The sequence below is a fragment of the Pseudorca crassidens genome, chromosome 18 (assembly GCF_039906515.1).
Source record: "Pseudorca crassidens isolate mPseCra1 chromosome 18, mPseCra1.hap1, whole genome shotgun sequence".
In the NCBI taxonomy this organism is placed as follows: domain Eukaryota; kingdom Metazoa; phylum Chordata; class Mammalia; order Artiodactyla; family Delphinidae; genus Pseudorca; species Pseudorca crassidens.
Window position 1 is genome coordinate 3,460,630 of NC_090313.1, and position 14,022 is coordinate 3,474,651.

Here is a 14,022-nt window from a genome sequence, read left to right on the forward strand (position 1 = left end):
CGGAGCGGCTGGGCCCGTGAGCCATGGCCGCTGAGCCTGCGCGTTCGGAGCCTGTGCTCCGCAACGGGAGAGGCCGCAACAGTGAGAGGCCCACATACCACACACACACACACACACACACACTCAAAAGTGGTTCTAGGGGACGAAGGGGTGTGGGAGAGTGAGCACAACGAATGCACAATCTCAACAGGGTTGGGCACTTTCCTTTGCAGGGACCTCCTCCTCCTCCTCCTTCTCTGAGCGTGCGCGCGCGTCTGTGTGCGCGCACGCGCGTGTGTGCGAGCGTGCGTGTGCGCGCGCGCGCGTGCATTGCCCTGGCTCCCAGCTCTGGGCCAAGTCCTGTACGTCTTGCGTGCATAAGGACCCATAAAGGCCAATGGGCTGGTTTAAATTTCTAGGCTCTGATCTTCTTAAACCAGGACGTGTGGAAAGGAAAGGGAGACAGACCCGAGCTTTAAGAAAACTTTGGCCTGGAATGTTCCGGTCAAAGTCCATGGACTCCTCTTCTGACTCCCAATCTGGGCCCTGAATTGCAGCAGAAAAGTGAGGCTAGAGGTTCTTTCCCAAGCTAGGATAGCACTTCCTCACTCACAGCCTTGAAAATCCTCATTTGTTTTATGTGAGGATGGAACAATGTGAAAATAACAGAATTAAAAGCAAACCGTGAACACAGCTCCCCACTGTGCCTGTGTACACTCTGCCCAGAGTGCGGATGGGGGGGGGGGTCTCTTGACCGAGCCACCTGGGACATCAGGTGCCACCATATTCCATCAGACAGAGGAAGGGAGGGTGGGGTCCAGGACACCTGGTAAGTCCCCTGGATCTTCAGCTGCAGTTTAAACATCTGGGTCCTCAACTCAAGGGACCCAACAAAGCTGTGACAGCTCAGCCATGCCACACGAAGTTCAACCAGAGCGGCTCCTGCTGCCAAGTACAAAATCCCATAGTGCAATCAGCAGGCGGGGAATGCCTGGCAATGCTGACAGGGTCACCTTGAATGGCGGGGCTGGGGTGGAGGGGGACCTGGTAAACAGGGTCCCCGTGGGAGACTTAGCAGCCCCATCCTGGCTTTTCCGGGGCCACAGCGCGTCTTGCAAGAAAGCGGTGTTTTCTGCCATTGTTCCCTCTCAGCGACACCAGGAGTACAAAGTCGCCGGGTCCTCCTCGCCCCGCCCATTCCCCCAGAGCCTCTCATTCAAAAGAACGGAAAACTCTGCCAAGGGCAGGACCTCCGACACCAGCTTCTGATGCCACGCAAGCTATTCTCCCCCGAAGCCTGGCGCCCCAGGGCCACGTGTCTGACCGCCTCGATTCTAAGGTTGAGCTTTGCTTCTAACGACGGGCTTTGCTCAAACGAGGGGAAAGGATGCCGCGAGCCATGTTTTAAATTATTGGTTCCCAAGGAAGAGCCGACGCCAGTAACGCACAGGATTGAAGGGGGACCCAAGGAACGGCAAACCGGAGTTCTCGGGGGTGAGGGGCGGGGAAGGCGTGCTTTCTCAGAGCCTGGGCTGGGTAGGGGGAGCAGGGGACACCCAGGCACACACACACGGACACACGCTCAGGTGCGCACGCGCGAGTGGCCTTCTGGCAAGGCCACTCGGTGTCCCCACCGCTCTCTCCGGCACGCGAATCGGCCCGGAACGGGAGCCAGGACTTACCGCCAGGACGCCCTGGGCCAGGAGCCCCACTGTCACAGCTCCCAGCAGTAGCCACCTGGATGGGAGAGGGGGGAAGAGCGCCATGAGTGTTTGGCCCCGGCTTGGAAATTCCAAAAAGCACACGCGCGCGGGACCCAGGGGATAGGCAGCAAGTCGCTTACCGCCGCAGGGCAGGGCGCGACGCCGCGCGCTGGTCTCGGTCCATGCTCCCAGTTCGGCCCCTCGGGGCTCCGATCCGTCCCTCCTAGCCTGGAAGACGAGACAAAGCGGGCTTAGCCCGGCTGGGGAGGGAGCCTCGTCGCCGCCCGCCTCCGTCTGCGGGACAAGGGAAAGCGGGGCGCGTCCCCGCCTCTTGCCGGGGGTGACCGGGAGACGCCCCGCGACGAGGCAGGGGAGGGGGCAGCCGGCTGCCCACCTAGGCCCGGATGGGGCCGCTCAGCAACCGCCGCTCCATCCTCTCCCACTTCCCACTCCGAGAGCCGGGCGCGCAGCCCGAGCTGCACGGGGCGCGCGAGTCTCTGCCCTCTGCCCGGGGCTCGGCGTCCCAGGGCCGCTCTTACCTCAGGCCCGGCTTCAGTGGCTGCCGCCCGCGCGTCTCCGCCCTCCAGAAGCGCCGCCTGCGGCACGAGCAGCGCAGCCGCCCTCTCGGCCTCCCCGGGCCGACTTCGGGCCCGCGCGTCCGCCGGGTCGGCTAGCGCGGGGCGCGGGGCGGGCAGCGGCGGCGGTGGGTGCAGAGCGCGGAGCCCTGCGTCCCGGCGCGCGGCGGCCACAATCCCTCGGCCGCGCGCTCCTGCCGCCTCTTACCCGCGCCGAAGGGTCCTCCCCCTTTGAGGCGCCGCCCGCCCCGCGCCGCTGAGGGGAGGGGCAGCGCCAACAAATTGGGGAGCTCGCCTGGTCGCGCTCAGGTCTCCGCCGCGAGCTGCCGCGCCCGGGACGGTGCGCCGCGCTCGAGTCCCGGCCCTGCGAGAGTGAGCTGCCCGCCGCCGCCCCCAAGAGCCCGGGCGTCGGCCTCCGCCGTCCGCCGCCGGTCCACGCCGCCCCGGGCGCGCCACCATGGGGCCCCGGCTCGGCGTCTGGCTCCTGCTGCCCGCCGCCCTCCTGCTCCACGAGGAGAGCAGCCGGGCCGCCGCGAAGGTGAGTCCCGGCCGGCTCGGCTCCCGGCGTCCCGCCCTGCGCCCCGTCGCCCCGCGCGGACCCTTTGTCCCCAGCCGGAGCCGCCCTCCGGGCCCGGGGGTCGCGCACGGCACAACCGGGCGCACTCTCGCGGCCGGTCCCCGCCGGTGACCCCCTGGGGTGCGATCGCGCATCCATTAGGGAGCCTCCTTTGTTGTGGGCTGGGTAGGGGCGAGTCAGGGGACTCCTCGGGGCCGGGGGCGGGCGAGCAGAACTTGGTGCGCCCCGCGCGGGGTGAGGGTGGCCCGGGAGTCAGGCGGATTTGAACTCGCACCTCGGGGGCGCCTGGCCGTCGGGCGCCTTCACCTGCCCCGGGCGCCCGAGTGGGCCGGGGGCCGGAGGGCCGGACACGCGCGCCCCGTGCTGTTCGGAGCCCCACACATGTGCCCGGGAGTCGCTTTGGGCGTGTTTCTCTGGAGCTTTGGGGACTCTGGTGGTTGATGCTGAACAGTCCTGGGCCGTTTGCCTGGAAACAGCTGTATCTTTGCTTTCCCACGACTTTGCTGTCGCTGCAGCACGCTAAGGGACAGCAGAGGAGCTTTTCTGTCCTGCAGCTTTCAAACGTTTCCATACTCGACGCGATGACTTTGACTAATATAGTAAAAAAATTATAACCACATTATATTTGAGTGTGAAACCAAAATGAAACTCCATCTCATTGTTCTGTGCACAGATTGTTTTCCTAGTTTTCATTTCCTCCGGCTGTGAGCTTGCCCGGAAAGGATCTGGGAGTTCGGTTTGCCCAAGTAAAGGCGTCCAGCTCTAGACGGTCCCCGATGTACTGGTGCTCTTTGCTTTTTTCCTTCCCCTCAGACGGAGTAGAAACCTCAGCCGTTTCCCAGTGTCACAGCCTTGTAGACAAAACCCTGGGAAGGTGTGCCTTCTCACACATTTTGCATCCCCCCTCCCCAAATATTTAAAAATGATGTTACTACTTTCGGCATTTCCCATTTACTCTTGTTTCACATCCTGATTTTGCTTAGTTTGTTTGTTTGTTTTTTGTTCTTTTCTCCTCTTCAGGAAGAATGATGCTCACTGACTTCAGTTCATTGTATATACATTGTTAACTCTTCCTTGCCAGAATAAGCTGGTGATGTGCACACATGTCTTGCCGTAGAGAGTCAGGCTCTTTGCTGGCAGCTGGGTCACTAGGCATGGAAAGGCCTGATGATGACACAAGCAGCTGGCTTCAGATGGTTCCTCCCAGCCCAGGGTCTAGCCAGGCACCCTAGTCGGTTATTTAAACACCCTGTGGTCACGATGACAAAATACTTCCAAAAGAGGCAGCTCTAGAGCACTTTATTTGGGTCTAGAACTACTGACCCAGAGATTTAACACTTCCAAGGAGAGACGGCAAGGAAATGAGAGAAGGGTCTCTGTTTGGAAATACGAAGCTCTGTTTGGACTTGGATTTTCTGATCGATGATATTAGCAAAGCAAAGCCAATTATGAGAGCTGGCTTTTCAAATAGCCAGGGCTTTGAAGAATGAGCCCCTCAGTGAGTGGGAAATCAAACTCGTTACTGTTGAGTTTGGGCTTATTTTACTTTCCTGTCCTGGCTCTGCTGTATCCTTCAAATCTCATGTCATGTTTTAAGAGATCTGGCACGTGGACACCCTCTGATCACCAGTTGATTTAATGGGTATTATCATTTTGCCATACTTTCCCTGGTTTATTCAGAGAGAGAAAATGTATTAATATGAACATGACTTATGGCTGTATAAGAAAATCCATTTAAAATAATATCTGGCTAATTTAAAAATTTGTCTCACTTTTCACACCATCAGTAACTTTTTTTTTTTTTTTTTTGCTTACCTCCTTCCAAAATCAGCTGTTAGGGATACGAAAAAGTTGAAATAATTTCCATATTGATCCAAGCAGAATATCATTTAAAAATGCATTTTGAATGGTAAGATGCTGCCAGTCAAATCCTAATTCAGAAGCCAATAAAAATGATTCTTGGATTACGTGCTTTTGTGGAGTATCTGAATCTGTGTTACCTGCACTGGTACACCCAAAGGTCACCTACTAGGTGCCAGGTAGAGATTGTACTTACTATTATTATTATTCACAGGAAAGGCTGTTGGATTTTATATTTGATCATATCTGCTATGGCCATACTGTTCACTTACCGGTGGGTGGATTTTCTAAGCCAGTGATTTTTTTTTTCCTACCCCCCACTCCCGTCCCCAACTTTGCTTTCTTTGGCAAGGACGGAGGAATAGGGTGCAGACCCAAGACAAAAACGTGCCCATAGTGTTATGATCGAGGGTCCTCGGTTCCGACTCACGCAGTCATGAGCTGAATGAATTCTTCCTTCTGCAGCCTCCAAACTCCCCCCTCCAGCTGGTCTGTTTGATGCTCCTTCACAAATTATTTTTCAGGATCAGAAATGTGAACTTTCGCCAAAGTGTGGTGATGCCCGAGTAGGGTGTTGGCATCTCCAGACCATTAGTCACCATTCTGAGACTGAATGACCTGGAACTCAAACGGATACTTAATTCTGATCTGAATGTGGACCACATTCTGCTGGGAATGTAATTTCAGAGAGAAGGCTGATTTTTGACTTAGTACCAGTGGCAGCGACATGAGCTCAGTATTCAGGAGTGAGCTTGGTGAAGATATAACCTAAATCATCGTGTTCTTCATGCATGGAGCTGGGTGGGGATGAAGGGGAGAGCACCTCTGATACCACCCAGGAGAAACAGTGTGCCTAGCCTGTGCGTGTGAGTGCACACTTAGAGAATTATTAGTGTGTGTGTTAATGGTGTAGTCACACACACACACACACACACACACACACACACACAACAAGTGTAGTTTAGAGACCGGAGGATCCTAAATGTTGTGTCTGCTCTGATTAAGCAGGTGATTTCAGAGGACTTGGTAACCCCCTGCCTCAGTTTCCCTGGCAGATCTGCTCCCCTACCCTCATCCATCCTTCCTGCTTTCATCCCACACATGGGCCTTGAGCACATCTTCAGGCCACACCCCCCGCCAGGCCGTGCATCAGTGAGTGGGGCCCACCCTCCTCCCCCAGGAAGGCTGCGGGCTCCTGAGAAGTACTGAGAAGGAAACAGGCAGATACAATTCAGGCTGGTAAACACTACAGTCAGGGTAAACCTAGGGCCATAGGAGCACCTAACCTAGCTTTGGGGAGCTCAGAGGAAGCTTCCAGGAGGATATCCCACCTCTGACTCTGAGGAAGGAATGGGAACCATAGACCTGGCATCTTGTTTTCATATGAATTGTCATGTGCATCGTACTCAGAAGGTTGGATAACTCTTCCTTTGCCCTTTCACACATCAGGCTGTCTTTGCATGTAAAGAAGACCTTAAGGTTCCCTCCTTCGAGGTAGCAAGATGCCATTGCTTGTATGACTAACAGCCGTGATATCTGAACTTTCCCCTGGGAGGGGTGGAGACCCAAGGAGGCCTAGGAGAGCGGCGATAAGATGCCAGCTCAACCAAAGGCCCCCTCCGGAGGTGGCAGGTGGCTTGGGATGTCTGCAGAGTTACAGCACGGATGACTGATTGTAGGCGGGAGTGCCTCTCGGAGCTGACCGAGAACACCTCCCCTCACGGGGGCAAGGGCATGGGGGAATTCACAAAACCCTGCATTATCCATTAACAGGACTGTCTTCAGATTTCTTGGAACTGGGGAGGATGGCCACCACTGAACAAGTTCGGTTATCTAGTTTAGAATTGGTAAGAGATTTTGCAGACAAACTGAACCCACAGGTGACCCGCTGAAACAAATCCTTTTAGAGATGGAGGGGGCGACAATCAGTGAATAATTTACAGCACCTGTCTTGATGAGGCATACGATGTTTGTTCTAGCAAGGGTTCCAGAAACTGGACAAGCATGAGCCTCGTTAAAATGTCTCTCAGGCGGATTGGGTATTTTGAGTTCTTGAGCTCAAATAAGCAAAAGCAACAATAGAATGCCTAAAATAATATCATCAGAGCATTGTTCTTCTGTTATTAAACAACCACTAAGAAATGTCATCTATCGAACAATACAAAAGACATATTCCTCCCATTCTTGTGCGCACAATGAAAGAGATGTGAACCAGAAAATGGTTCAATCGTCAGTTTCTTTTGAGGAGTTTACCGCCTGAAGAATGACTCTGGGGTTAGCATTTTATAGTCCGGCACACGGGGACCGGTTCCGTCCTGTATTTCCCTCCATTGTTTTCCTGGTCTTAGTCCTGTGACATCAGTCTTTCTTGGGGTCCTTTCTGTTTCCCTGCTTCTCTGTTCTTCCTCTTCCAGAGCCCTCAGGGTGGGTGGGCCCCGGGGCTGGGCTCCAGCAGGCTTCTCTTTTCTCCACCCTCCCCACCCCCATGATTTGTCAGCATCTCGTGAAGGGGACTCCAAACCTTTCTCTTGCACCCCAGTCTGGTCTCCTCACGTTCGCATGGAACATCTCGCCTCCGCTGTCCTGCTTTGATTGCAGACTTAGCAAATATGTCCAGAACCGAGCTTGCCACCTTTCGCCAGCCGACTCCCCTTCTTCCCAAGTGGCCCGTTTTGGTCGTTGATGCCCCAATATTACCTGATGCTCAACCCAGAGACCGTGGCTTCATGTGGAGGCCTCACCCTCCCCTCCTTTTTAACCTTCACGTCACCCAGGCACTCATTCCACCCTTCCTCCTTCTACCTGTCCCTCGGAGCCCCCTTGGCCGTCTCTTCCCATGGCTGCGACACCATTCCAGGTCTACTCGCCCTGTGCCAGCATCGCCACGAATCCGTCCCGCTCCTGCCCCCCTTTCAGCCTTGTCTTCTCCCCAGCCCATTCCTCACGTTGTGCTGAGTCTGTCTTCAGCGATCCCGCTGTGACCACGTGATTCCTCTGCTCAGCATCTGACAGTGGCTACCTCCTGTCTGACCAAAAGTCTCCAGCTCTTTGGCTGGGTGGTTTTCATTTGTTCATTTTTAATGAAGACTTTATTGTCTAGGGCAGTTTCAGGGTCAAGGCGAAATTGAGAGGAAGGCACATCTACCCCCTGTGTCCCCACAAGAACGGCCTTGCCCACTATCAGCATCCCCCACCAGTGGGTGCGTGTGTCACAACTGAGGAACCTACACTGACCCACTGTCCGTAGTTTACCTTAGGGTTCACTCTGAGGGCTGTATATCATTGGGTCTGGATAAATGTGTAATGGCGTGTAGCCATCATTATAGTATCACACAGGGTATTTTCACTGCCCCAAAAGTCCTCTGTGGTCCTGCCTCTTCATCCCCATCTCTCCCCAAACCCTAGCAACTATTGTTCTTTCTACTGTCTCCATAGTTTTGCCTTTTCATGTAGCTGGAATCATACATTATGTAGATTTTTCCCATTGGCTTCTTTTTTTTTTTTTACATCTTTATTGGAGTATAATTGCTTTACAATGGTGTGTTAGTTTCTGCTTTATAACAAAGTGAATCAGTTATACATATACATATGTCCCCATATCTCTTCCCTCTTGCGTCTCCCTCCCTCCCACCCTCCCTAGCCCACCCCTCCAGGCGGTCACAAAGCACTGAGCTGATCTCCCTGTGCTATGCAGCTGCTTCCCACTAGCTATCTACCTTACGTTTGGTAGTGTATATATGTCCATGCCTCTCTCTCGCTTTGTCACAGCTCACCCTCCGCCCCCCATATCCATTGGCTTCTTTCACTTATTCATATACATTTAAATTTCTTCCGTGTCTTTGCATGGCTTGATAGCCCATTTCTTTTTAGCACTGCATGATACTCCGTGGTCTGCGTGGACCACAGTCTATCCACTCATCTACTGAAACACACCTTGGTTGCTTCCAAGCTTTGGCTGATTTTGAATAAAGCTTCTGTAAACATCTGTGTGCAGCTTTTTGTGTGGACCTAAGTTTTCAACTCCTTTGGGTAGATACCAAAGTGCACAACTGCTGTCGTATGGTAAGAGTATGTTTGGCTTTGTAAGAAACCAGCAAGCTCTCTTCCAAAGCGGCTGAGCCGTCCTGCGTTCCCGTCAGCGTGCATGAGAGTTCCTGTTGCTCCGCATCCGTGCCAGCATTTGGTGGTGTCAGTGCCTTGGATTTCGGCCCCTCTGATGGATGTGTAGTGCTATCTTCCTGTTGTTTTAGTTTGGCCTGGCTTTGCATACCCTTCGCCACGTGGGTTCATGGACTTATCTGGTCTTCGTCTTCATACTCCCCAGCGTGCAGGGTGGGTAGTTGTCACGAAGGACTTACCTCTGTGTTCCGTGGAGCAGTGTCATCTCTTTGAGCCTCGGGTCCCTGATCCATCAAATGAGGACGACACAGCATCTGCAGACACCTTTAAGATGTTCAGAGAGGTTGTACGTGTGAAGCAAAAAACCCTGAGAAGACGATAGCTGTTATCACTGCTACGTGGCTGAGATCTCATTGTCTCGTGTATGTTGGTTCAACACCCTTGATGATTTTGAGGTGCTGGAGGACAGAGCTTCTTTGAAAAATGCCCCCACTGTCTGGGGGAGCACCTGATGCATGGAGGGAAGTCGTGAATTACTTGTAGTGGGTTCAGTGATGCCTGACTTTCTCTCTGGACCCTGGGGAGGCCTGGCGGGAGCTGAGTACCTGCTCCCGGAAACTATGTTGCATTGCTGACCCCGTAGCAGTTTTAGGCAACACAGAGGAAAGTAATGCCAAACGAAGGTGTTTCCTCTTAATTTGGAATTTGGAGCAGATATTCCGCCATAGACTAAACACGACTTGGAAATATACACAAGGCTGAGCTCTTTGTGTAAATAGTTTATTCCGTGGCTTAGTAATATTCCTGCTTTGCTGGGTTTGGTTCGTAGTCTGCACACTAGAAGAACATTTAAAGTCATCGGAGTTTTAAAGCTTGCTTGATTTGTAGTCAAGTAAAAGACAAATGCCAAGCGTCCCAATCAGATATTAAGGCAATATGTTACATGCATATGTGTTGGTTCTCTCGCTGGTAGAGGAGAATGACCCAGCGTCCTCATCTTTTCCTGCTCATCAAGACTTTGTTAGGAGTTTTGGAATTAACTGTTGTTTATTACTGGATACAGGTCTTTGTGTGCTGTGTGCATTTCTTTCTAATTCAGATAACATCAAGAGATGCTGGCTGTGACCTGGGAGAGGCCAATGTGATGTCAGCTGCCCTGTTGCCATTTCACCAAATTTTCTGACAGTTGGAGACCCATGGTAGAGTCACTCACACAGAGTTGAGCTGATTCAATAAACCTTGTCCAACTCAACGGAATATGTAGAGACAATATTCCTGTATTTGACATTTAATTGAAATTGTTAAAAAATTTTATTGAGTTTTGCTTTAGAAAATCAGCATATTCCTTTAGAAAATCAGCATATTCCTTTATGAAGAACAAAACTCAGGGTTTTATAGTTGGAACTCAGTGTTTCCAACGCTGTTTGCACAAGCTTTTCCCAGCTGCCACTCACACACCTAGAGCTGAAGAAGGCTCAGAGGATCGAGGTGCATGGCAGCCTGTGTCTTCACTTCAGAGAGATAGGCACTCCTAACAGCCCCCCCGTTAGCATATGGGGCATCTTTGAGGGTGCTAAGTCAGCATTGGTTTCCTGTTTCAGAATGTTACAGATGGGCCCAATGATAACTATTGTGGTGTTTTTCCTTCATTTCTGTTAAAGAAATAACATTTATGTATATTTTAATCAGTGGCAGATTTGACTGCTACATCTCTAACAATACTTTATTTTAAAAGAGTAAGCATATTATTTTTGTAATAAGAAAAAGCAATCAAAATTTATTCTAAAATCCAGTTATCCTTTTATGTGAGTAATGACTTTCTCTTGAGCATGAGAGTTTTAATTTCCATAATTTCCATATCGTCCAAGAGCATCAGCTTGAAAATGTCATTTTTAAATACAAGCAACTCCTTTTCCTCATTAGCTTTGATTTTCGAGTTGCGTTTTGGCATTTTTTAAAGAATAAAACTTTAATGTCACGGAGTTATTTATTTATTTATTTATTTATTTATTTATTTGGCTGTGTTTCGTCCTCGCTGATGCGCGCGGGCCTTCTCTAGTTGCGGCGAGCTGGGCTAATCTTCGTTGTGCTGCATGTGCTTCTCATCGCGGTGGCTTCTCTTATCACGGAGCATGGGCTCTAGGCGCGTGGGCTTCAGTAGTTGCGGCACGCAGGCTCAGTAGTTGTGGCGCACGGGCCTAGCCGCTCCATGGCATGTGGGATCTTCCCAGACCAGGGCTCGAACCCATGTCCGCCGCATTGGCAGGCGGATTCCCAACCACTGCACCACCAGGGAAGCCCGTCACGGAGTTATTACAGAGTTGCATGAGACTTATTCGCTAGGTCCAGACTGTTCTTGCATTAAAGCTTGAGTTAAGGTGATATTATTATCATTATTACCTATAATGTGCGAAGTTTTATTAGGGAAAAAGGCTGCATAATTATAGTTTGGTCCATTTTTTTGGCAGTGTCCATTTGGAAAATACTTGATCTAACTATGTGTCTTAAATAGAAGCCATTGTATACTGTGGGAGAATTCAGCCTAACTCCAAGAACTCTAAAATGAACCAGGCAAAAGAAATGCCTGTTTCTCTACGAAGTTTGCATTAAACTCCTGGAAAGACAATTGCAGTGTTTCAAGTACATCCAGACAGGAACATAGCCCAGCGACACGCTCTGCCCGCATGGGGATCCAGAGAGGAACATAGCGCAGCAACACGCTCTGCCCGCATGGGGTGGCAGACACTTCATGGGAGCACATGGGCGCTGCTTTGAGTCCCAGCTCCGCCTCTTACAGCTGTGTGGACGTGTGCAACTTACTTCTCTCTCTGTCCACCTTTTGTCATCTGTAAAATGGGGACAGCAGTAGTGCCTCGATTCCAGGACAGGCATGAGGATTAAACGGGCTAATGTTGGTAAAGCGTTTATACCGTGCTGGCTGAATGCTCGTTAAATGAGCAAATTCTGAGGAATAAATAGCAAAGTAATTATATCATCAGGGCATCCTGAGGCTGGAGAAACACAGAAGGCCACCAGAGCAGTGGGTCTGGAACTGGAGCTCACAGCAGAATCCCCTGGAACGCTGGGTGGGACACAGACGCCCGGCCCCCCTCCCGGCTTCTCTGATGAGGGGTGCGGGTGCACCTGAGAATCGCATTTCCAACAGGCGATGCTGGTGGTGGAGGCCCGGGGACCACAGATCTCGTGCATTCTCTTCACTTACAGGGGCAGCCGCTTGATAGATGTGAGCTACAGACATGCTGCTCTGGGAGAGTGGTCTGCACTCAAGCAGAAGCTGAGCCTTTGTATTTAAAATGGCTCTCCTGAGTCTGATGTTCGCTTTTTCTTGTTGGCTGTTGTTACTGCAGCACTTCCAGCCCTGTGGTGCTATCTGGGGGGTTAGGAGTGGGAAGGTCCTGATGCAGGCATGTGGGGCGCCAGGATGCTGGAGGAGAGGGCGTGGCCGATCGAAATGGGGACAGCTGGAGCCCGGAGAAGACCCTTGTCCTCTGTGGTCCTCCCGTCCCCATCAAGACATGGGACATGGGTGTTCTCAGGATGATCCACTGTATGTCAGAGTTTTTCCATCTTTAAGGCTCTCCATCCTCACCGTGGCCTCTGCTGAGGGTGGGCTCGGTGTCTGTGTAGAGGCTGGTCGAGCCAGAACCCACTCAGGTTTGTGAACAGGACCCCCAGGGTGTGCCTTCACCTTCTTGCAGTGCCCACCCTCGCCCACCTCCTCTGAGCCTTGGCCTCCTGGGCCCCTGAATGAAGGATTCCTATTTTGTGTCTTCTTATGGCCACATCCATTTCCTGGAGATTATAGACCACTTGGGGTTAGCGGTTTAAGATGACTCGTGATTTTTGGTCAGGAAATGGCCTGTAAAATTAAGATGAACTTGCCAAAGCAGGAAGATGGGTTAGTGATGGGAAAAAATACTGCAATATGGGTAGTGCAGCCCCTGGGACCGTGTATTTCAGATAAGTACGCAGACCTGGTCCAGAATCAGCCCCAGTCGCTGATAGGCTGGGGGTGACGCACTCTTTACCACATGGGGTGAGCAGCAATCTTCTCGATTCATCCCTCATTCACACCTTATCTTTAACAAACATTTGTGCATGTAAACATTATGCTAACAACAGATGCTTCTTATCAGTTTGTTAAAGTAACTCTGAACAAATAGCTATTGGACATCTTAGGAATAATTAAAATTTGTTTTCCTAAATACCAGAAAATAATAAAAATTGTACTTCTTGATTCTGGAATTCAGGCTTTTAAAACTTTTTTTTTCTTTTAAAGTATACATTATATACTTATTAAAGGCAGAAGAAATGTCTCTTCCACTTAAATCCACATCATCTATCATTTTGAAAACTTCAGGTAGCGATTTCGTATAGGAAGTGGCAGTGTTACCACTGTTTCAGTCCTTGTGAGATATTCTGACCGTTGGTAATTTATAGCCACTTGGAAGAGTACTGTCGTCCATCGATTTCTTCCTCTTAGTGACTAATGTGGAAAGAGCATAATTTCATATGACTGGAATCACCCTGGAGACCTTTCTCCCTGACCTTGGTAAAATGGGAAAAGCATCTCTTCCTTAGCACAGGAAATGGAGGGTTCCCAGGGCTCTCTTTCCTCAACTTTTCAGATGCATGTGGTTTCTTGCAGTGTGATCATTGATTCCGGTAATTTTCCACCAAGGCACCCACTTAATGGGTCTGACTCAAGGCCACAAGCTCACCTTTTAGTGATCGATTTATCACTTCTAATCAGTCCCTCCTGAGTCTGCCGGTTCTGGATGTCAGCGAGCGGTTTGGGTATGAGCGCAGATGTGAGGACAGCTTCCAGGGGAGGCTCCGTCCAGGGCTGGAAAGCACATGTGACATTGAGTCTGATTCTCTGCTGGAGGGGCTGCGTCTCTGTCTGCCTTGGACTGACGTTTTCCGTGATAGAAAATGTCTAAGGGGCACCAGAGATGGGGCTGCCAGCCATATAAACATTTGCCGTGAGAACCATTTCGAATTCACCTTAGGTGGAGGTCAGAAAGCCACAGAGTGGGACAGGGCAAGAGGAAAATCCCAACATGTGACAGATTGAGGCTGTTTATCCATCAGGAAGCCTAAGAATGGTATCGCCCCTTACATCTTGATTAAAAGAGTCTTTTTGCAGAGGTCTCTACATGTCTTAAAGAAATGAGTCTTATTTGTA

The 14,022-nt window shown here is 51.2% G+C and overlaps 2 protein-coding genes across 5 annotated transcripts in view; one reads left to right on the forward strand and one right to left on the reverse strand.

Annotated features, from left to right (window-relative positions):
* Window positions 1-2,403, reverse strand: part of COL4A2 (collagen type IV alpha 2 chain) — a 177,392-nt gene extending 174,989 nt beyond the window's left edge. Inside the window, exons 1-3 of one of the 2 annotated variants that reach the window (XM_067713565.1) lie at window positions 2,222-2,403; window positions 1,823-1,910; window positions 1,662-1,716 (exon numbers count right to left, since the gene is read on the reverse strand). In XM_067713565.1, the coding sequence (XP_067569666.1) occupies window positions 1,662-1,716; window positions 1,823-1,866 (99 nt within the window). In that variant the 5' untranslated portion in view covers window positions 1,867-1,910; window positions 2,222-2,403. Of the gene's footprint in view, window positions 1-1,661; window positions 1,717-1,822; window positions 1,911-2,076; window positions 2,197-2,221 lie in introns of those variants that run through there. The other variant, XM_067713566.1, reaches the window with a different exon arrangement.
* Window positions 1,249-14,022, forward strand: part of COL4A1 (collagen type IV alpha 1 chain) — a 149,875-nt gene continuing 137,101 nt past the window's right edge. The window contains exon 1 of one of the 3 annotated variants that reach the window (XM_067713568.1): window positions 1,249-1,318. Coding sequence is in view for 2 of the 3 variants with exons in the window: in XM_067713569.1 (XP_067569670.1) it covers window positions 2,715-2,795 (81 nt within the window). In the remaining variant the exon portion in view is untranslated. Of the gene's footprint in view, window positions 1,319-2,565; window positions 2,796-14,022 lie in introns of those variants that run through there. The other 2 variants (XM_067713569.1, XM_067713567.1) reach the window with 2 other exon arrangements.